Source organism: Squalius cephalus (genome assembly GCF_949319135.1).
Source record: "Squalius cephalus genome assembly, chromosome: 8".
Classification (NCBI taxonomy): Eukaryota; Metazoa; Chordata; class Actinopteri; order Cypriniformes; family Leuciscidae; genus Squalius; species Squalius cephalus.
In genome coordinates this window covers 37,311,274-37,334,179 of record NC_137129.1, presented here as the reverse complement: position 1 = coordinate 37,334,179, position 22,906 = coordinate 37,311,274, and the positions used below count along the sequence as shown (strand labels likewise).

The window sequence follows — 22,906 nt, the reverse complement described above, 5'->3', positions numbered from 1 at the left end:
TTGTTTTCTTTTTTTCTTTTGATTTTGGAGTGAATCGTTACTCGAAAATTTCCTTGTAAACGTGTTGTAATGATTAACGACGGCTGAGATCATATTTGCACCACAGGTCCTGCAGGTATGCCCGGATATGGAAAAGACGGTCTTCCTGGAGCCGCAGGTGCTCAGGGAGAGCCTGGTAACCCTGGTCCTCACGGTCAGCCCGGACCTCCTGGACCGACAGGGCAGTGCGACCCCTCACAGTGTGCCTACTACGCCAGCCTGGCATCAAGACCTCACACCAAAAACGTCAAGGGCACTTAATACACCCCTCACTGTCCTGGGCTAACACCTATTTATGAACTTGGACATTCAATGAGCCAAGAATAATGAGAACTCCAGCGTCTGAAGGGTGTGTAAGTGTGTGTGTGTGTGTGTGTTTGTGTGTGTAAATGTGTGTTTGTAATAGGCTTTTCACTTTGGTTAATGTCTTTAACCCTGAGTTAGGTTCACTTTTAGCCCTGGGTTAAGCAACATTTCACACTTATAGACCTTATGAAGCCCCGCCCCTTTTCAGCGCTGCGCTTGTTGTGTTCTGTCTTCCGGTCTGTGTTTCCACAGCATGAAGGTAAGATCTCACTGAATTGTGAATGAACATTTTAAAATGTTCCCGGTCTACTGACATTTGTCATGACATCCGCCTCAAACATTACAATGCTCATGATAGCTTTAGTTAACTCTACAATAAGAAATTCCACTTCATCCTCTTCAACAGTGATGCCATCTGTAACAAAATATACAGTTACCGCAAAAACAGAAGTTCAAACACAAGATGGCTGTGCGCTTGTTTCTCTGGCGCCCAAGGTCTATAGTTTTGAAAAAGTGTTAGCATTTAGCATTAGCGCTTCCAACTGTGGGTTGTGAAAGCTCTAGATTAACCCTGAAAGGTGATTGTGATCATGGAAAATGTATGGGTCATTTCTATAGTGAATATAAAAAGAAATGTGTCATTATGAACGCCACAGTATTGAATCGCTTAGATATTTTGAAGCTGCGTTCTTTCAATGAATCAGTCGAACTGGTTCGCACATCGGTCAGAATTTATTCATTAGCGAGTCGTTCTGAATCAAAATGATTTTTAAAAATCCTTACCATTAATCACAAATCGCTTGAAAGGTCATGGAAAAGTCATTGAAGTTTTTTGCTCTGAAATATTTGTACAGTGATTGTACAGTGTCTAAAACAGTTAAACGTTAAGAAGAGACAGTATTATACTGTACTTGTCCACTCATTGAATTTAACCCAATAATATGCATTAGATAGATTTTACACTCTACATGACATCCCAGGATCGAATGCTAACCTAGTATAGTGTGAAACACATTAACCCAGGGTTAAAAATGGCTCTTGGTTAACAGTTTAAAGTGTGAAAAGCCCACAAGTGTCCTGCCGGTCAGAGTTTAATTTTTAGGGGAGGGCGGGTGGGTGGTTTAGTAAGTTTTAGCTCAAGGTAATTTACTTCAAGTGAAGACTTTCAAGGCGTTTCATGCAACAGGACGAGAAATCCTGTCACGACAGAAAGACATTTACTTGCCAGACCGTGATGTCATAGTGACACAATCCTGCCCACTCTCACGCCGTTTACTGAGGTCATGCAGTTGATGCATTGTTAGTATTGGCTCAGGATGTGCTTGTCAAGTCTGGGGAATTCTCTGCTTGAGGTTTATTGATGGAGCGCTCTGTTCCTCTGGGAAAAGACAGGAACGCTTTTGCGCTCATCAATAGGAAATCTCAATGAGGATCATTAGAGGTCCTGGAGATGGAGGAGAAGTGCATTTCTGCTCTTTTTTTTTTTTGTCTACGTTTTGTAAGATATATCTCTTTGTAGCCATGCATCAAGTGAATAACTTGCCTTTGTTTTCATTTTGGATCATTAAACTTGCGTTTGTGATGACTGAAAGGCAGCTGCTCAATTCAATGCATGTTTAGTTTAACACAGCTGGTTTGTCATTAAAACAATTGCCAAAAATACACACCATTGATGCCTCTTCTAATGTCGTTTGTAATAGTTTTGCGTAGCACTTTCCTTTTCAAACGGCATTGCCGTTGTCATTATGATAGTTTAGGAACACAAAGTTAAAAGTCCAGTGTGAATGTGCACTAGTATCATTTGTGCCTCTAAAGCGTTCAGATAAAGCCGTTGAAAGAAGAGAGACTGTGTCAAAACAAACTCTCGTCAGCACACTAACAATTACGAAAATATATATTTTTCTGTTTAGGAGATTGTGAGTTAGCTTGACTGAAACTGACATCCAAAAAATATTCAATTTTGACTTATTGCCTAAAGATCTGTTAATTATTTTTTTTTTGGCTTGTTTTTGGTAAAATATTGATATATTCTTGAAAGGAAGGGGGTTTCATCTTTTATCTTATTACTTAAATATATTATTTTTGATTTTTTTTTTTATCTATTCTTTTCCACCCGCAGATATTCAGATTAAAAAAAAGGAAGATGTTAGTTTTGTAAAGGAAAGTTTTTTTGTTTTGTTTTTTTTTGGTTGCAAATACTTTAAGATATGTTTTTATTTTTTTATTGTTCCTACAATTTCCTGACAGATATCACTGAAATAGGTGTCTCTGTGACGGGGGGAGTGGTCTGTGCGTTTTCAGCCTATCAGAAAGTCTTTTAGCATTTAGCATGTTCAGGTTGCCTTTCTTTGGGGGGCGGGGCTTTAGTGAGGTCACATGTTGAATTTAGCAAAATGGCTGAGGTAAGAATGAACTGAATTTGTTGACCGATTAATTATATTTTAAAGCAAAACCACACATGATACTGTTCAATACTCATAAATCTCTTTGGAATTAGTATTATATACACAATCATAAGAAATCTTGTTCTTATCAAGTTTGTTTCTTTTTCCCCTGCATTTCTTAATTGTTTGTCCTTGTTTGCCCAGCCTTGAAGAGTTGGTGTTTTGGTGATGTATTTTCAATCGCGAGCTTATTACTGATGCAAATTTATGTAAATTCATGGTGCTTTTTTAGTGCAAGCCAAAGAAATACACGCTATCAGCATTACTGTTATGTTCTCCTCCACTGTATTCAGATATAGTTGCATTTTCGACTTTGTATCCTCCTGTTTGTTTGGCTTCTTCAAGCTGTTAACGACTGTATTTGTTTTTTCATACCAATTTGCATTAAATTATTCTAATGAGCTACAGGTGCAGGTGATGTAAAATAGTATAATTTATGCATGGTATAATCTACCTGTTTATACTGATTCACTGGTGCTATAATTAATCTTAATTAGTTTGATGTATGTGTATGTATGGAGGGAGAGCGTATGTGTTAATAAAGAGTGGAACAAGTCCATTTTATAGGATCGGGCTGTTATTGTGGGGGGAAAACTTGTTAATACCGTATACAGTGTTCATCAGGGATGAATTTACAAGTATTTTATTCCTGAAAAACAACCACAACAAACAAAAAATGGTCAAATGTATTAGTTAATATAAAAGATGATGATTATTATAATTGTTATTTTTAAGATAGATTTCATGTGTCTTAGGTCTTAGACCTAAGGTTCATTTTTTTTCTTCTTCAAATCAATGCAATTTCAATGTCTAATTTTTTTAAATCTATGAACAGATCAAAGGTACTTTAGTGCTAAAATCCCCACCATTTGTGCAAAGCTCAGTTGCTCAGCTCAGTCATGACCATGTTACATTTTTATAAGGAAGAATACAGTCGCTTGTTTTGAAACCCTATTTGAGTCGAACTGATTTTCTGTGGCAGTTGACAGTCACTGATGCTGTGCATGGAGCTCAAGGCGTATTAAACCTTAATTTAATTCACAAATGATTGTATTACAATAAAATCGTCATTCCGGAATTGTTCCTTTTTGCCAGTCTGTATCTATAATTATCTTAAAAATGACCTTAAAACATTGTACAGCCAGTCTACTAGTCAATGTTAACATAAAGAGATCCAGGGTTAAAGGGATAGTTCAACCAAAAATTTTAAAAAATTGTCATTTACTCACACGTGTCGTTCCGAACACATACTGTAAGATGACTTTCATTCTTCTTCGAAACAGAAATTATCTTTTTAATGAATTCTGGGAGATTTCTGTCCTTCCATTGTCAATCCGTGCAACTACTGTACCACTTTGATATTCCAAAGTTCATATAGAGATCGTAAAAATAATTTTTCTGAAGAGATTCAATCGCTTTATATATAAACATTGAACCTCATTGGTTCTCGCACTTCAAGCAAGAATGCTTGAGCATTACTACATCTGATGTGTTTCGATGAATGTCTAATTATATCGGTTCATCATATGTCTCTTCAGCTACGATCTCTATACAAACATTTTGAAGCGTCAAAGTGGGCGTTGCATGGACTGTCAATGGAGGAACAGAAATCCCTCAGATTTCATCTTCATTTGTGTTTTAAAGATGAACTAAAGTCTTACGGGTTTGAAATGACATGAGGGTGAGTAAATGATGACAATTTTCATTTTTTGAGAGAACCAACCCTTTAAAAGGATATTGTGAATTATAGTGAATTATCCCTTTAAGGCCAATGCCATAAATAATAATAATAACCAAATAATATCATTAGATATTCAAAGGCTAGGTCTGGTTATTGGAGCTCTGCTGTATATAAATACTGAAAGCTTTTTAAGACGATATTGTAAATATAATCAGTCCGTCTGACTGTACAGTTCTCTTTTGAGAAATGCACTTTCTGCGACTAATTGTTTAAAATGAATGGGATCTGATCTACGGGTTGACAGAAAGCGCTTATAAAAGCTTTTAATGGAAAATAAGCCGTAGCACGCAGGTAGCATGGTGGTGAAAGCTTTTATTTCAAGCTGCCCTGTTGTTGGATCACTGTCGTTCTGTTGGCGTAGCTTAATGTCTGGCACCATGTCTAACATTGGTCTTTACAATCACATTTTATGAGAAATTTTAAAAATACACACAGAAATGCAATCACATGGCATGTAGAGGTCCAAAAAGTTACTTCACCATTGATATTTACCGGTTTGTGGCCCAAGAACTGAAACATCAATTTCTGATTAATTAATTTATCTGCAATTTACTGTAAACCATCTGAAAGAACAAACATTTTCTTCTAGTTTATGTACAAGGTACAACAATAAACCGTGTGAATTGGAAGCACCATCAGGAGCTTCATCTGTATGTCTCTATACAACTGTCACGTTTGCTTAACTCGCCGTCTGAAGTCTCTTCAAGTTTGTCGGAAATGGACTGCATCTGCGCTCTTGATGATGACGTGATGAAGGTTTCTAGAAGGTTTCTATGTTTCTGTTCATGGACCCTTGATGTTGACGGACTTCTTCCCGCCGACCAGGTAAAGAGGTTGAGGCCTGTAGCAGTTTGAAGGATCACAAAGCCCAGGAGGACCCGGGGTTCCTCTGGCTCCAGGGGTTCCTGGGGTCCCGGGCACACCGGCCTCTCCTCTGGCACCATCTGCACCGTCCTTGCCGATGCCAGGCTTGCCAGCTGGTCCTGTAATAATGAAATCAGACTTGATAAGGAAGGCTTTTAAACATGTGACTACAGAATATAGTACAGTCTATTCTATAGAACTATCAACAGTTTGGACCAGTCTAAAATATCTATAGCTTTTGGAATGGTTGAGGTTTAGCATTTTGTACCTTGAGGTCCGGGTTCTCCATGAGTTCCTGGAATTCCAATTCCATTATCTCCCTTGTCACCTTTTTGTCCTGCATCACCTACACAAATGCATAAACATAAAAAGCATTAGATAATAAAATCGATCACATTATAGACATTTATATAGTACAATTAATATGCAATTCAATATTCAATAATCATAATTAGAATCAGATAATATTATGATAGTTTGATATGCACCCTTAGTACAGATTTTTTGCCGTATTCATGTATTTATTGTACATGGTACTTTTAGTTACACTAACAATTAAAAGTTTGGCATAATTTTGGTAACATGCTTTAATGTTTTTGAAAGAAGTCGGTAATAGTGTAGTTTTAATAGTGCTTACATTAGTGAATCAGGAGTATTCGATCATTCTATCTATTTTAAGCTCTTATACAGGTCTTCAGAACCTCTATGAGACATTTATACTGTCAAAAATCCCTGCTAGGCATCATTGTTCACAGAATGCTAGAACATTTTCCTCTGGAGATGCATTAATAAACTTCAATAATCATGTTGATATCCTCCGAGGTTCTCCAGAAATAAGATTGAGATGCGGTCGGGGGCTTTTCTAATCATCCTGTTATTGTTTCTCAATCTCTGTCCCATTAGCAAGTGTAGCATTCCTCCTCGGCTCGCTGGCAATTAGCGCAGACAGCACACACTGTACAACAGCCTCCGCTTGTGAGGACAAAACAACTGCAGCGCTTCTCATTCTGGAGGCTGTTACCCTTGAATGACCTAAACCGCCAGCAACTGATGGGAATCAATGTGAGCTCGCAGTTTTAGCTTGTAAATTCAAAGGCAAAATCCATCTATGAAATAGCATAAAAACGTCTGATTCCTCCAGATGTATTCAGCTGTGCATACCACGTGATATTAAGGAATTTTAGCTAGCACCATTAGCATGATGTGAATCACTAAAGAGGCTATTTACAATGTGTTCACCAACTCTTTAAATTGGAGAGTTGCCTGAATGACTTGTAAGTGTTAAGCCGATAAAGCCTACTGTATCATATTAATATGCAAATTTCTAAGGCCTCTAAATTGTCAACATGATCACAACTTTGCTGAAAAACTTGTTGTATAAAATCTAAATGCCTTGCCTTCTGTTGTCTGATTGATAGTTTATACTTTTTTAGCAAGTAAAAGGCTTTACTAGTATAACTGATTAGGGGTGCAATGGATCACAGTTGGTACGGTTTCAGCACACGTGCAATTCGCGGGTTAACTGCTTAAGTTTAACCATCATAGAGTGAAAGTTTATCATTTGCCCATGTTTTTTCTTGACAATTTACAAGTTCAAGCGCAAGAAGAGGCGAAAGAGAACTCGATCGTGCTGTGTTATCTGTAAGTAGGCCTACAGCCGCACACACCTGAAGTGCGCACACACCAGAGGTGTAAAGTCCAGGTTCAGAAAGTAAAAGTCCTCAGTATTTTGTTTCAATCACCTGGATTTGCTAATTAGCACAGTTTTTCAGCCAGGAGATAGAACTAATTAGTGAAATCTGCTGGCTGAGTTCGTGGGTGGAATAAACATATGGCAGGACTTTTACTTTCTGACACCTCTGGCACACACACACACAGGCACACACACAGAGAGAGGTGCGTTTCAGATCACGCACGAACACCGAATTGATTCCTCTTTCACGTCTCCTTTCGCTTGACAGACTCATACACATCAAATTATGATAAAATACCCGTCTTGGCAAGTATTCTCGTAAACACCATCGGTTATGTCTTAAGTGAACGTAAACAGTTGAGAAAGAAATCAGATGTGTATCATTATATTGGATCCGTTCATTAGGTCTTAAAGTGACAGCAGCCTTTTAAAATCTGCTGCTGTCTGTCATTAATGTTAATCAAACAACAAAACACATCTTTAACAAAGATTAATCTATACTTCATTTATACAGTGAACACTATAGTGTTATTTTACATTTAATGATAAAAATGTTGTACCCGAATACTGTTAGACCTTACTTTATTTGTTACCTTTGTTATTTTGTATTTGTCAATGCTTGTAATGTGTGTATTTGTTCTTATTTTATTACTGACTGTTCATGTGTCTTTAAGAATTAAAGATTTTTGCTGTGGTATCGAAGTACTTAAAGGTAGGGTAGGTAGGAATTGTCTAAAAAACTTCTTTTCCAAATTTGTTTAAACTTTATTTATATATCAATACATAATTAAAATGTAAGTACTCTGAAAAAGAGAGTATAAAAATCGAGTGTCTGTAGACCTCTCACGACTGTTTTAAAGACAGCTCATTATTTCCATTCACTCCACCCCCTCCCTTCTGAGCTCCTTCCAAAGCCACGCCCCCAAAACACATGAACGCGCGACTCCGACCGCTGAGCTGGACGCATTATTTACCTGAGACGAGCGGAGAGGAAGGAGCACAGTGCATGTAGTGGCATCATGTCAGAATCACATGTAAAAAAAAAATCTAACTTTATCATTATGAATATAAACAAATAAGATGTATTTTAGTACTCACTATCAAGCTAGCATATTGATATTGGTAAAGTTTAAAATATTTTTTTTTTGATTCGCTAACGAGCTAGTTATATCTATAAGGCAAAGCTAAAACAGGTTGCATTGATACACGTTTTTCCATTACCATCAGTTAAACTGTGATGAAGATTAATTTCGTGTAAGATTCATAACATATATGGTGTTGTTCTGCATGTAAGAGTTTCCATGATGAAAGCATTGTTGACTCTGATGAGGACTAACGTTACACAAGTACCGCATCGTCAGCTCGAGGACAGGTCCGGGGTCGAGGGCGAAGCAGAGGAGGTCGTGCAAGAGGCCGTGCGTACAACTAGGGTCCGAGGAAGTAGAGGCTGAGAATGAAGTGGTCGAAGTGCAGGGCAAGGAGCACTTCTTGGACAAGAGGACCTGCATCGAGTTTTGCATCTCCTATTCCTAGGTTCCGTGCCTCTTGAATTCCTCAAATCAAACGGGTGCGCGCAAGTGGGCAGATCCTGTGTGGCAAAAGGGTGGTTGCCATGGTTGCGAGAGAGTGACAGTCGCCTAAGCCAATCCTTTGTTTCGTCCCGAATGGAAATAATGAGCTGTATTTAATGCAGATTAAACGGTCTAGAGTCACTCGATTTTTATACTCTTTTTTTTCAGAGTACTTACATTTTAATTATGTATTGATATATATAGAAAGTTTAAACAAATTTGGAAAAAAGTTTTTTATAAAATTCCTACCTACCCTACCTTTAAAGTGGGCGTTAAGTAATAAATGAAAAGCAAAGTTACATCCAACTCGTGACTCAAAAACTGTAATATAATCAGAACCGTGAGTTTAGTGATCCCTTGCACCACTAATAAAAATGCTGTGTCTTTATGCTGTGAAATCTTAAATGATTTTTTTATAAGGTAAAATATCTATGGGATCAATTTCCCGCCTAAAGTATTGCAGCCACGGATCAAAAAATAATAAGCGTGAATCAAAAATAAAAAAAAACATGTACAAATATATTGCACAAACTGAAAAAAAGAATGCAAAATGATCAGAATAGCAAACAACGTGGTCACGGATCAAAATAAAAAAATGCTTGAAAGTCTTTGTAAAGTTAAATTAAACTGTCGTCCTCCCCTGTATAAGTAAGCATCAGTAATCACGAGTCGCATTGGTGTGACGTCAACTCCCCTCTTCGATTGATTGGCTAGAGGAGTACCTGTCAATCAAGAACTAGAGAACCAATGGTGACACTTAAGCCGGCCCTAATTTACATGAAACTGGAACTGCAACATTTGGGAAAGCAAGCGCAGAACCATGCGGCAACCTCCCCGTCTCTCTCTTGAAACCAACACGGAAGTGAGTTAAACTGCAATTCGTTGAGTGGCCGCTTGAGGCTGGTGTCAAAAGTGAGTCAAATCTGTATCTCCCCCATGTTAAAATGCCAAATTTTACAGCAGAAAAAAACGTGTTTACAGCCTGGTGTCTGTATGTGCTTTGGTCTATACAGATAATTTTGCCCTTCATAACAACTGTGAGGGGGGTGCATTTTTTTATAACTCATCCGTTTAGTTGATTAATCCTTAAAGTTCTGCATAATTAAGGGTGTGGCGTGGCCACTTGAGTGACAGGTGGATTACCGCTGATGTCAATGCTAGCCGTTTGTCTGCTGTTACTAGCCGTCACTTCACCTCAGCAAATTTTAGCTGCTGAACTTGCCATCTCTGCAGTGTTTTGTGCTTTTTTAGGGATTATTTCATACAATTTAATACACTCATTACTTCGCCCACGGCTTAGGATTCAGTCGTTGTCGTCGAGTATCGTTCGAGAGAACAACCAGCGCTGTATTTCAGTTGTTTTCCTCTGTGAACATGCACTAATGGATGTCTGACAATTTCGTTGCTTTTTGGAGTTTTCAGATTTAAAAACGTCAATAAAGGCTCGTTTGTTCTGCTCTCACGGAACAGATTGATTATAATATGCTTATGTAACGTCAGGTGAAATCCTGCAGGTGTCGGCGCTTTCTCCGTCATGCAATAAATGCACATCCTTGAATGAGCGCAGATTTTATAGCGCATTTACTTGAACTTCATAGGTAATATATCTATGGTTTAACCCATTTGAGAGGCGGCCAAAATCAGAATTTAAAATGGACTGAATAAGCTCTCTACGAACTTGATGAGCGATGCCGCGCTGACGGATAGACTATAAAAAAAGTGACTGACATGTAACTGTTATGCACATAAATCACTGTCACACACACTCTCTCAGAGTAATATTAAGTTACTGCATAATACATTTTCAACTAGCAGAATAGTACAGAATAACGATACACAGTCTCACTTGAAGCCATGTCTTTTAACTATTATAATATTTCGAAGGGCAAAAATAGGAACTTTTAATTGGCTTTACATCATCAACTGTCACTTTAGCACGAGGCCCTGTGCAGTCGCAGACTTGGTACTGTCAGTAGCATAACGTTATAGCATTACCTCCCTAGCCTGAGCCTTTACAGTCTATGGTCTGAGCTAACTCGATCACGTTGAGCTAGGTGGGCGTGATTTCAGATAGCCAGGCTCCTCAGCTCCACTCACGCCCCGCCTCTTTGCCCATTTTCTGTTATCCGGGAGTGACGCAAGGCCAAGATGGCGACGGCCGACTCCGCCCACTTTAGGCTTCAAAAATGCTCTTCGGAAACCTACGGGTGACGTCACGGACACTACGTCCATATTTTTTTACAGTCTATGCGCAGAACATAGAAAGAAGAGCGAAGAGAAAAACAGCACAAGCGTACAAAAGAGTAAAATATGAGCAGAAAATGCAAGAGAGCACAAAGTAATAAAACCAAGGAAAACATACCAAGAAAGCATGACCATAAGTTTAAGTTTTGTGCAAAATAACCTTTAATGCGTTTAAAGTTTTTATTCATGCTTGTTATTTCTTGATTCACGCTTATTATATTTTGATCCGTGACCACATTGTTTGCTATTCTGATCATTTTGCATTATTTCTTTTCAGTTTGTGCAATATATTTTTACATGTGTTTTTAAATTTTTGATTCTTATTTTTTAATCCGTGGCTGCAATACTTTAGGCGGGAAATTGATCCCATAAATATCATTTGCATGATGCAGCTGAAGCTTAATGCAATATTTCATAGTTACGAGTGTTTGATCTTGAGAATTCATAATCAATAAAAACAAATAAAAGATGCTTGTGAATCAAAGGCTCAATGCACTCACAGCACTGCATCCTCAAGAGCATAGCTTTAATTCAGATGACAGTAGAGCACTATTTGAAACAGTGATACATGGTTTGGAAATATAAGAAGTGAGTAAAATCAATGGTACCTTTGACTCCTGGTTTTCCAGGAAGGCCATAGTATCCTTGAGGCCCCTTGAGGCCCATAATTCCTCTGGGTCCGGCTTCTCCAGCAGGACCTGCTGGTCCCGGCGGTCCAGGTGGTCCCATGAGTCCTGGACTTCCAGGGGCTCCAAGGGCCAGAGGTTTCTTGGCTAGTTCCTTCTTGTAGGCATCTAAATGTTCTGTTTGGTACAATACAATGTTACAGTTAAGTTGCCATTTATAAAGAAAAATACAGTTGATGTAGGTCAGGGTTGCCCAATCGAAGATGAAGTTCAGGTGTGTTTGTTCAGGGTTGGAGCTGAGCTTTGCAGGAAGATAGATCTTCAGGAACTGAATTGGGCATCCGTGAGGTGCTGAGGGTACGTTTACACGACAACGATTTACTAAAAATGGAAACGTTTTTCCTTTGCATTTGTACAGACAACACCATTGTCAAAACGATCCCCATTCACACAGATCTGCAAAAACGACTGAAAATGCTGTATTGGCCATGTAGTTGGCGATGTCACTTTGTGAAGCAACACTATACGCCTACAAGCATGTGCATTACGTCACCGTTTTCACAAATTCACGTTTTTGTAGTTTACACAGACAATAACGGTATTGTTTTCAAAAACTTGCACTTTGAAACCCGTTTTTAAAAGTTTGTGTTTTCAGGCTGCCAAAACGCATAAAAAGTTTTCCCTTTTTAGTTGAAAACGTTGTCGTGTAAACAGCCCCTGAAACAGCTTCTCGAACAAGAAAAAATTTAGGGTGAGAATTGATTTTGTCTGTCAGTAATTGTTTGGATAGATGTGGTTTGCTATTGGTCGATCTCATGTGAGTGACAGGTTGCCCCGCCCTCATGTCAATGAACACGTCATCATAGAGGAGAAGAGATGTTGATGCAAGAGGGAGAGGAAGTTATTTTGATAAAATATTACAAGGGCACATGAATAAAAAAATAATAATGATGTGCACTTAAAAATCCTTTACAATAAAAATAATGCAATATTCCATTAAAAAAAATAGGAATTGTCAATTTTAAATTTCATGGTGACTTTAATACTGTTACTTTATCCTCTACAGTAAAAGACCTGGGTGTTATACTAGACTGCAACCTGTCTTTTGAAAATCATATTTCATATGTTACAAAAACAGCCTTTTTCCACCTTAGAAACATTGCTAAGCTACGTAATATGCTATCTGTTTCTGATGCAGAAAAGTTAGTTCATGCATTCATGACATCGAGACTAGATTACTGTAATGCTTTATTAGCTGGTTGTCCTGCATCCTCAATAAACAAGCTACAGTTAGTCCAAAATGCCGCCGCTAGAGTTCTTACTAGATCAAGACAATTTGACCATATAACACCAATTTTATCATCACTACATTGGTTACCTATAAAGTTCCGTTTTAATTACAAGGTATTGCTACTGACTTATAAAGCCCTTAACGGCTTAGCTCCAGTTTATTTAACGGATCTTCTATCGCCCTATAATCCATCGCGCTCTTTAAGATCACTAAATTCTAGGCTTCTGGTCATTCCTAGGATATCTAAGTCCACTAAAGGAGGGAGAGCATTTTCACATATAGCTCCAAAACTCTGGAATAGCCTTCCTGATACTGTTCGTTGCTCAGACTCGCTCTCCCAGTTTAAAACTAGATTAAAGACGCATCTCTTCAGCCAGGCATTCATATAATATTTTTAATCTTACAGTTAAATCCGGTCTCTAGTTCATAAACGCCAGAGGAGAACTGGCCCCCGACTGAGCCTGGGTTCTCCCAAGGTTTTTTTTTTCTCCATTAGGTCACCTGATGGAGTTTTTCGGTTCCTTGCCACTGTTGCCTTTGGCTTGCTCAGTTGGGGATACTTAATTTAATTAATCAATCAACAATACTATTGATGAGCATTACCAAACGTGGACGTTTTACACTAGAAACAAACACTGATGTACTATCTTATTTAATACTGTGAAGCTGCTTTGATACAATCTGTATTGTGAAAAGCGCTATATAAATAAAGTTGACTTGACTTGACTTGACTAATAACTAATAAACATGTCGTACCTTCAACAATAACTGAACAAATCTCACGGATCTTCTCGTCATTCGTCTTGGGCCCCTTTTAAAAACAAATTTTTATAACAACATCAGCAACAACTGCACAGAAAGCATTTCTAAAGAAGCAACGATGAAAGTGAACAATGTCATAAAGCAATGTACTGACAGGTAGACCTCTGGGACCAGGGGACCCTGTCAGGCCTCGTTCCCCCTCCAGACCTCTGGCTCCCTGGGGTCCCGTCAGACCCTCATGGCCTGGCTGTCCTGGACGACCATCAGCTCCTGTAGCTCCTCTCTGGCCTTTCTCTCCACGCTTGGATAAAACAAAGAATGAGAAGAAAAAACAAACATCCAACAAAAGCAATCATTTGTATTTCCTGAAGGAAAAGTGTTAAGTTTGTGGTAAGTTGAATTTTATTGTATTATTCTACATATTTATATACACACACACAAACGTTTGTGTGTGTCACAATTGATTTTTTTTCAACAGCTCTAGTTCATATATATATATACATGCAATAATTTATTTTATTTGATGATTTATTATAAAAAATTGTATTATATAATTTATTTCATATTATTGATTTATTTTATATATAAATATTTAGATTTGAAAATTAAATCTTTGTTTGTTCTTCTACTGTACAATACGCCTTGAATGAATGTCTAAGTGGCATGCTTACCTCTCCCTTCATTCCAGTAATACCCGGAGGCCCCTGTAAACCATTATTAAAAAGCATCACACTACTGTACACATACTGGAATACCATAATTAGAGGGTGTGACGGCGTATGCTGCTATACATATGGCGAACCTGATCACCCTTCACGCCTGGTTCTCCCGAAACACCTGGATCTCCCTGTAGAACGAAGAGAGAGAAAGATATTACTGTAAAATGGCACGGTATTCAAGTGCAGGAAACAGCAGGTATTTAATACGGTCACTGAGTGCATAGTTTGACTGGGACATTTTAATGTACCTCACTTCCTTTGGGACCGACGGGACCCATTGGACCCTGAAAGAACATAAAAAAATGACATGATCACACACAGCGAACAATAATAAGGTATGCTCTGTTATGATTATAACAATAAACAATGATCACACCTGGTCTCCTTTATGACCCGTGTGACCCTTGATTCCACGGGGACCCATGAGTCCTTGGTCACCTTTATCTCCCTGCAGAAGTAGTCAAAATAATAATGAAATACTGTACGAATGTACTGTATGACTATGAAATACCGTATGAATAACAATGTATAATTGTACACCGCTTCACCTAATAATTGCCTTTTATTAGTAGTCACATATATACTGTAATTACATATACTTTTTTTTTTTTGTTGCACACTAACATGAAACTTGCTCACATGTACTGTCTTTGCCATCTCCAGCAAAGTACATAGGTTTACTGCATAGAATAAGTATGCATATTGGAACACAGCCATTAAGATCCATAATCAAACCAACGGGTCTGTCCCCAACCCACCTGGATTCCTTGCGGGCCCATTGAGCCGACTGGACCCTGTTTTCCCGTTTCACCCTAAGGAGGAAAAGTTTGTTGATTAATTGGATAAATTTTTCAACAAATTACTATGAATTGTAATCTCAGGACAGAATGGTGTGCACCAAAGAAAAAAAAAAAAAGATTTCTGAATTGTGTTTTTATTACAGTGGATCCTTTGGCTCCTGGAGTTCCATCTTCTCCTGCTGGTCCAACTGCTCCCTAAAATATAACATTAACATGATTAGAAATCATTAAAAAAAACATGCATACAAGTGCAAAAAAAATACCATAATACTCACATTTTTACCAGGAAGTCCAACTGGGCCAGTCGGTCCTACAGGACCAAGATCACCCTGTAATAGAAAGAGTGTAATTGCTTGCTATGGCATCACTGTTTTCAAATTGAAATGAGATTCAGCATATATTATTTTTTTTATGTAATGACGTTCACCTTTTGGCCTGCGGGCCCCACGAGTCCCTGTTTTCCTGGCAAGCCCTAAATTTGAGATGCAATATTGTTAAGTCAAGGTGAGTCAAAGATTAAATTATAGTGTGCAAAATGTCATTCGATAGTTTTAATATACAGTACATAATAATATAATCTAATTAGATGAATATAATTACAAGTACATAATCCAGATTAAATATAATCAGTCACTACCCAGCACTGAGCACATGCACATAAATATACATTAATTGATTAACTCACTGGAATTCCCACAATTCCTCTGACACCAAGGGCTCCGGGCAGACCTGGCTCTCCCTGTCAAGCAGACAGCAAAATCTCAAAATCTTCCAAAGTTTTTATAACTGAACGAGGCAGATTTAAGAATCATCAATTTGTCACAACATTTTAATTAACGAAAAAGGTCAAATACAGCATCATAAAAACCGCATATGCATGCAGTGTAGCAGGTGCAAATGGAAATGTTTTTCCATGAATTTTGAATCATCATAAACCATTGAATCATCATCATAAGTCACCTTCTCTCCTGGGGCTCCTGATGCTCCATCAGATCCATGCTTTCCTGGCTCACCCTACACATAACATCCTCTTCATCATCATTAAAGTTATCAAAGACATTTCAAGTGGTTCTTTCAGAACATAATTATTATCATTTTGAGCATAAATCTACTGAGAACTGATCAATCCGTCACTCACAGTGTCACCCTTGGCACCCGCAGCTCCTTTCTCTCCCGGCGCTCCGATCGCACCCTAAAACAACACATTACATTTTGTCAGAAACAAACCAGGTACCTTTAAATGGTCTTTGCTGATTGCTACTCAATTCATAGTGTTCTTGAGTAGGGTATATCATACGGACAGCAATAACTCACATCATCTCCTTTAGGCCCAAGATGTCCCTGTCGCCCTCTGATGCCTTCAACACCCTGTTAAGACACATAAATATCCATTTACTACACTAAACCCAATATAGAATTCATTATCTATACAAAATAACTGTTAGTTTACCAAATGCACTAAAATTTGCAGCATCCTGACAAAGCTTTAACTTTAAATTTACGGAGTGTCTATTTACTCCAAGAGCAAATAACCCGCCTTGTTGGCAGAGGCTATTTCCACTAACTTCGCCCACCATTATCTGATTGGGCCAGACGAAATGACCAAATAAATCCTGCTGGGAACAGGATCAGTGGTGTGGAGAGTAAGGCGGGCGACGTGAGATTTTGACTTGGCCAACCCGAGTTTAAATCCACCTTTTACAAAGTCATTCTTCTCCCTTTTCCCATCACATATCAGCTCAAAAGTATCCGAAAAGCGTAAATAAAGAGCATAACGGGTATAGAATAGCTGGAATATAGTGTTTAATGGGTAGGGTTAAGGGTGGGATTTAGAGACAGGGACAAGTAATGTCCCAATAAAGCAGCATCCATTTATGATTTTAATAAATACAATCATATAAACTGAATATGTTGTTATTATTGCACTGTTGTATAATATACTACAATACACCGAGGTGCAAATAGCATCTTACTACTATTTACTCTTAAATACATTTACATACATCTTAAATACATCTTTATTTTGATGGTCCACTTTAGACATTCGACTAACTATAAGTAACTTTGCAACTACATGTCAATTAACTCATTCGAGTATTCGTAGACTGTAGCAGACAGTTAGGTTTGGAATAAGTTGACATGTAGGTGCAAAGTTACTATAGTCAGTATAATATCTGTTGGGGGAACATCATAAAAAAGAGTTAGCAGAGATTAAGCAGACAGTTTACTCATACTCTAAAGAGAGTTAGTAGACATTAGTTAGTTTACTTATAGTTAGTATAATGTCTAAAGTGGAGCATCGAAATAAAGTGTTACTGAAAATACTGCTATTTTTACTTCACATAAATTTAAGACTTAGTAATGCTGAAAATGTATTTACTAAAATTGTTAATTTATTATATACAATATATTTATAATAAATATAGATATTATAATACTTTACATAATAAATATTATTTTTAGTTTAGTGTGTATTTAACTCATTTATGCACTCGTGATGCCACATGACTGTTCTCTATCTCCCTAAAATAACTTGATATCATCTTAAAATCTTGCTTTATATCCTATAAGCTCTGTTGAACTCCATTTCCACTAGACTAGCTTGCCGAACAGTCTTTTCTCATAAATATCAGATAAAGACATGAATCATCTGTGCTTTGATGCCAGACTTTAGTTCAGAAAGACAGTGTATAATTGATTAAAAAAGAACATCTGTGAAATACTGCTCACGTACTGGGGATCCTGGTGGTCCGGTGGGTCCTGGGATCCCGTTGAATCCAGGAGGACCCTGCAGACATGAAACAGACAGGTTTAAACTTTACCAAAGTTCATTGTGCTTAGCTAGAAGAACAACATTTCTATTGCTTTTGTGTTGTCACACAAGCCTAAAATAGTATGCCCTGCATACATTATGCTCACACCGCAGTTTTAATCAGTACAATCACTGCAGATGTTATTTGATTGGCTTTTTTGAGCTTTAAACAAATGTAATAATTCTTTCATGCATTGATCGGGCTGGAGGATATTGCTCTGCAAGCGTTCCTCTGGTGTCTTGCTCTTTCCTCATCTGATGCAGATGAAGAAGATGTTTAAAGTCTTACCCGATCTCCTTTATCGCCATGAGGTCCAGGGAATCCGATAGGACCTCGCTGACCCTGCAGGGAATTTGAGTAAAAACTATGACAATGTGTCAAAAAGAGATATTCTTGTGGTGGCAGATATTATTAAAAAGTTGAACGCATCTAAGCCTACAACGAATGAACAAAGTCTTCATACATCATCTCCTGCACGTCCAGGAGGACCTGACTCTCCAGCGGTCCCTCGCTCTCCCTGTAAATAAAGAAGAAAATGACTTCATCAATCTGAAGAGCTCGTCTATAGCCGTTTCTAGGTTTTTATCATTCTTAAGAAGCATTTCTTCAAAGCACTCTTACCTTTTCACCCTGGATACCTGGCACACCGTCCACACCTGGAAGACCACGATGTCCCTGGCAGAGAGATTCGATTTAATAACACCTTCATTCATTAGAAAAGTAGTTGGAGTTTGTCCAAAGAAACGCTCTTTAGTGAGCAAACTGATGTGCAGCTACTTTGGACAACATATTTCATCTTTGTGGCACAATCTTCAATTTCTCCTCAACAAGACACATGATTAGAGGAATGATTCATGTCTGAAGCACAAGCACAGATGTGTTACGTGCCAAAGTTTATTACTTAGGGGTAGGGACTCACCTTCATCCCTGGCAGACCAGGCAATCCCTGTGGTCCAGATGGGCATGTTGCCTGGCACTGCTAACAAAATGAGACACACAACCGCATTAGGTCTATTCATCACTAACTGCAGGATCAGACAGGAAGTGAAGAATAACACAACCAGCCTGTAGCTCACCAGAGACATGCACAAGGAGCACTGAAGATTGATGATGATGGAGTATAACAGACACTGCAGCCGACTGTCAACTCTTAAAAAACATTTGCTGCATTTTCACGAGCCAATATATAAATTATAAAGCAAATATGGTGCACGTTGACATATTTTCCAAGTTCTATATGTTGCATGCTGTATCTTTTTGTGTTCTAAGATATAGGCCTTTGCCAGAACATTTCTTGAATGCTGATGTGCAGGTTCTGTGTGTCCATGTGAAGCATGAATGTTATTAAAATCTAACAAGCACTCACAGTCTCCCCACTTCCCTCAGGGTTCCCAGCACCTGGTGGCCCCTACGGACAGCAGAAGGACAGCAGCGTAGTTTAGATTCAGACACACACTTAAGCAAAGCCCCTTTTAAAATCCTCAAAGGTTACAGCGTTCAGGACAGATCTGTGTGAAAGCTCTGCGTTAGTTCTAAACCCTCTGAAAGTCAACAGAAGTCACCTGAACCAATTAAAGTAAGGTTTAAAAGCAGAGACAAAAAGTCTTAGGATGTATAAAGGCAAAAAGTGAATTACAGTGTATAACAGATAGCGGATGGCAAAACTTCAAGAGCCAAATTTGAAGTTTTGTATCTGTTAGTAGCCTATATGTTTGGTTAGGTAATGCTAATGTACTGCTAAAAGTTGACGAAATTAATAACATTTGTAATGCAGTAATGTAATTGTAAATGTAGTCTAATGCAAATTTAGACAATATAAGTACATTAAAGTCCCCCCCCCAATATTAAAATACACAGTCACTACCACCATTCTTTCATGAGACCAAAACAGATTTTCATTTTGACTTGTGTTACAGATTTTAATTTTATCTTGTTAAAGATTTTAATTTTGTCTTGCGTTACAGATTTTCATTTTATCTTGCATTACAGGTTTTCATTTTGTCTTGCGTTACAGATTTCCATTTTATTTTGTGTTACATATTTTCCTTTTGTCTTGCGTTACAGATTTCCATTTTATTTTGTGTTACAGATTTTCATTTTGTCTTGCGTTACAGATTTTCATTTTGTCTTGCGTTACAGATTTTCATTTTGTCTTGCGTTACAGATTTCCATTTTATTTTGTGTTACAGATTTTCCTTTTGTCTTGCGTTACAGATTTCCCTTTAGTCTTGCGTTACAGATTTCCCTTTTGTCTTGCGTTACAGATTCCCATTTTATTTTGTGTTACAGATTTTCCTTTTGTCTTGCGTTACAGATTTCCATTTTATTTTGTGTTACAGATTTTCATTTCGTCTTGCGTTACAGATTTTCATTTTGTCTTGCGTTACAGATTTTCATTTTGTCTTGTGTTACAGATTTTCATTTTGTCTTGCGTTACAGATTTTCATTTTATCTTGCGTTACAGATTTTCATTTTGTCTTGTGTTACAGATTTTCATTTTATTTTGTGTTACAGATTTTCATTTTGTCTTGCGTTACAGATTTCCATTTTATTTTGTGTTACAGATTTCCATTTCATTTTGTGTTACAGATTTTCATTTTGTCTTACGTTACAGATTTTCATTTTGTCTTGCGTTACAGATTTTCCTTTTATTTTGTGTTACAGATTTTCCTTTTGTCTTGCGTTACAGATTTCCCTTTTGTCTTGCGTTACAGATTTCCCTTTTGTCTTGCGTTACAGATTTCCCTTTTGTCTTGCGTTACAGATTTCCCTTTTGTCTTGCGTTACAGATTTTCATTTTGTCTTGCGTTACAGATTTCCATTTTATTTTGTTACAGATTTTCCTTTTGTCTTGCGTTACAGATTTCCATTTTATTTTGTGTTACAGATTTTCATTTTGTCTTGCGTTACAGATTTCCCTTTTGTCTTGCGTTACAGATTTCCCTTTTGTCTTGCGTTACAGATTTCCATTTTATTTTGTGTTACAGATTTCCCTTTTGTCTTGCGTTACAGATTTCCCTTTTGTCTTGCGTTACAGGTTTTCATTTTTTCTTGCGTTACAGATTTCCATTTTATTTTGTGTTACAGATTTTCCTCTTGTCTTGCGTTACAGATTTCCCTTTTGTCTTGCGTTACAGATTTCCCTTTTGTCTTGCGTTACAGATTTCCATTTTATTTTGTGTTACAGATTTCCCTTTTGTCTTGCGTTACAGATTTCCATTTTATTTTGTGTTACAGATTTTCATTTTGTCTTGCGTTACAGATTTTCATTTAGTCTTGCGTTACAGATTTTCATTTTGTCTTGCGTTACAGATTTTCATTTTATCTTGCGTTACAGATTTTCATTTTGTCTTGTGTTACAGATTTTCATTTTATTTTGTGTTACAGATTTTCATTTTGTCTTGCGTTACAGATTTCCATTTTATTTTGTTACATATTTTCATTTTGTCTTGCGTTACAGATTTTAATTTTGTCTTGCGTTACAGATTTTCCTTTTATTTTGTGTTACAGATTTCCCTTTTGTCTTGCGTTACAGATTTCCCTTTTGTCTTGCGTTACAGATTTCCCTTTTGTCTTGCGTTACAGATTTCCCTTTTGTCTTGTGTTACAGATTTTCATTTTGTCTTGCGTTACAGATTTCCATTTTATTTTGTTACAGATTTTCCTTTTGTCTTGCGTTACAGATTTCCATTTTATTTTGTGTTACAGATTTTCATTTTGTCTTGCGTTACAGATTTTCATTTTATCTTGCGTTACAGATTTTCATTTTGTCTTGTGTTACAGATTTTCATTTTATTTTGTGTTACAGATTTTAATTTTGTCTTGCGTTACAGATTTCCATTTTATTTTGTGTTACAGATTTCCATTTTATTTTGTGTTACAGATTTTCATTTTGTCTTGTGTTACAGATTTTCATTTTGTCTTGTTACAGATTTTCATTTTGTCTTGTGTTACAGATTTTCATTTTGTCTTGTGTTACAGATTTTCATTTTGTCTTGTTACAGATTTTTATTAAGTTATTTTATTGATTAATTAATATATTTTATATTAATACATTTATAGTCAATAAGTTAATTAACTGTTCTAGTTCAGTTTAAACAATAATTTTCTGTATTTTTACAGTACATTTTATATGAATTTCTACAAATTTCTAGATTAAAATTCAACAACGTAAACGAAAAGTGAATACAGTAAGACATAGACATAAACTCTAAAATTAAAGCTCTACCATTGAGTGTTCTGGTTATATGTACACTAAACTAAATTAAGCCCATTACAGTATACGTTGCTTGAAAGTTGTTTGAAAGCATTCGCCATATGTACATTTGCTAAACTTATGAAATATGTCAATGGTAGAAGCCGGTCTTACTGCTGGTCCTGGAGTTCCTGGTGGGCCTGGTGGTCCTGGGAGCCCAAGTCCTCCTCTTGGTCCAGGAGGACCCTGGAAAAATATCATAAAGGATATTCTGGTAACAGAGACAATCAATAAAGCGATGACAACAAGAGCAACATTATATGAAAACCGATATGTAATTAATGTAATTTTATACTGCAAAGCTGGCACAGAAGCGCTTCTGAAATGGCATTTAGGTGTTTTTACACAGACTGTTTAATGCAGCCTAAAGGTGGCATGAATGCATTTCACAGCAATTATAACTGCATACTTTGATCCTAAGGGCTGAAGTGGTCAGAGCAGGCATAATTTAGTCAGGCTTTTATGCGGCACTACACAGAATTTAGCTACACAGCCTTAACTCTTTAGCTATATTAAGATGCCTTAGTATCAATGCACTGCGTAACACTTTGAAAATAATTCCAACCTCTGGTCCGATGTTTCCCTCATCTCCTGGAATACCAGGCTTCCCAGGGGGTCCCTGCATGAGTGGAAAATAGCATTAAGAAGTGTAAATGTGAAACTAAAAGATGGGAGTTTTTTTTTTTTTTTTTACATACTGGAGGCCCAACAGTCTCTGGTCCCTAGAAGAAGAAAAAA

At 37.3% G+C, this 22,906-nt stretch overlaps 2 protein-coding genes across 8 annotated transcripts in view; one reads left to right on the top strand and one right to left on the bottom strand.

Moving 5' to 3' along the window:
• The window catches only part of col22a1 (collagen, type XXII, alpha 1), a 52,589-nt gene extending 49,596 nt beyond the window's left edge, over positions 1-2,993 (top strand). For all 4 annotated transcript variants that reach the window (XM_079879036.1, XM_079879035.1, XM_079879037.1 and 1 more), the window contains one exon: positions 107-2,993. In XM_079879036.1, coding sequence (XP_079735162.1) covers positions 107-300 — 194 coding nt within the window. In that variant the 3' untranslated portion in view covers positions 301-2,993. The remainder of the gene's footprint in view (positions 1-106) is intronic.
• Positions 2,994-4,770: 1,777 nt separating this feature from the next.
• col9a1c (collagen, type IX, alpha 1c) overlaps positions 4,771-22,906 on the bottom strand; it is a 37,838-nt gene continuing 19,702 nt past the window's right edge. For 2 of the 4 annotated variants that reach the window (XM_079878668.1, XM_079878670.1), the window contains 26 exons: positions 22,867-22,890; positions 22,734-22,787; positions 22,283-22,354; positions 19,280-19,321; positions 18,833-18,892; positions 18,535-18,588; positions 18,377-18,430; positions 18,202-18,255; positions 17,835-17,888; positions 16,415-16,468; positions 16,239-16,292; positions 16,061-16,114; positions 15,786-15,839; positions 15,528-15,572; positions 15,376-15,429; positions 15,242-15,295; positions 15,059-15,112; positions 14,677-14,748; positions 14,549-14,584; positions 14,384-14,428; positions 14,253-14,285; positions 13,736-13,882; positions 13,576-13,630; positions 11,511-11,705; positions 5,663-5,740; positions 4,771-5,513 (listed from right to left, as the gene is read on the bottom strand). In XM_079878668.1, coding sequence (XP_079734794.1) covers positions 5,314-5,513; positions 5,663-5,740; positions 11,511-11,705; positions 13,576-13,630; positions 13,736-13,882; positions 14,253-14,285; positions 14,384-14,428; positions 14,549-14,584; positions 14,677-14,748; positions 15,059-15,112; positions 15,242-15,295; positions 15,376-15,429; positions 15,528-15,572; positions 15,786-15,839; positions 16,061-16,114; positions 16,239-16,292; positions 16,415-16,468; positions 17,835-17,888; positions 18,202-18,255; positions 18,377-18,430; positions 18,535-18,588; positions 18,833-18,892; positions 19,280-19,321; positions 22,283-22,354; positions 22,734-22,787; positions 22,867-22,890 — 1,752 coding nt within the window. In that variant the 3' untranslated portion in view covers positions 4,771-5,313. The remainder of the gene's footprint in view (positions 5,514-5,662; positions 5,741-11,510; positions 11,706-13,575; positions 13,631-13,735; positions 13,883-14,252; positions 14,286-14,383; positions 14,429-14,548; positions 14,585-14,676; positions 14,749-15,058; positions 15,113-15,241; positions 15,296-15,375; positions 15,430-15,527; positions 15,573-15,785; positions 15,840-16,060; positions 16,115-16,238; positions 16,293-16,414; positions 16,469-17,834; positions 17,889-18,201; positions 18,256-18,376; positions 18,431-18,534; positions 18,589-18,832; positions 18,893-19,279; positions 19,322-22,282; positions 22,355-22,733; positions 22,788-22,866; positions 22,891-22,906) is intronic. The other 2 variants (XM_079878669.1, XM_079878671.1) reach the window with 2 other exon arrangements.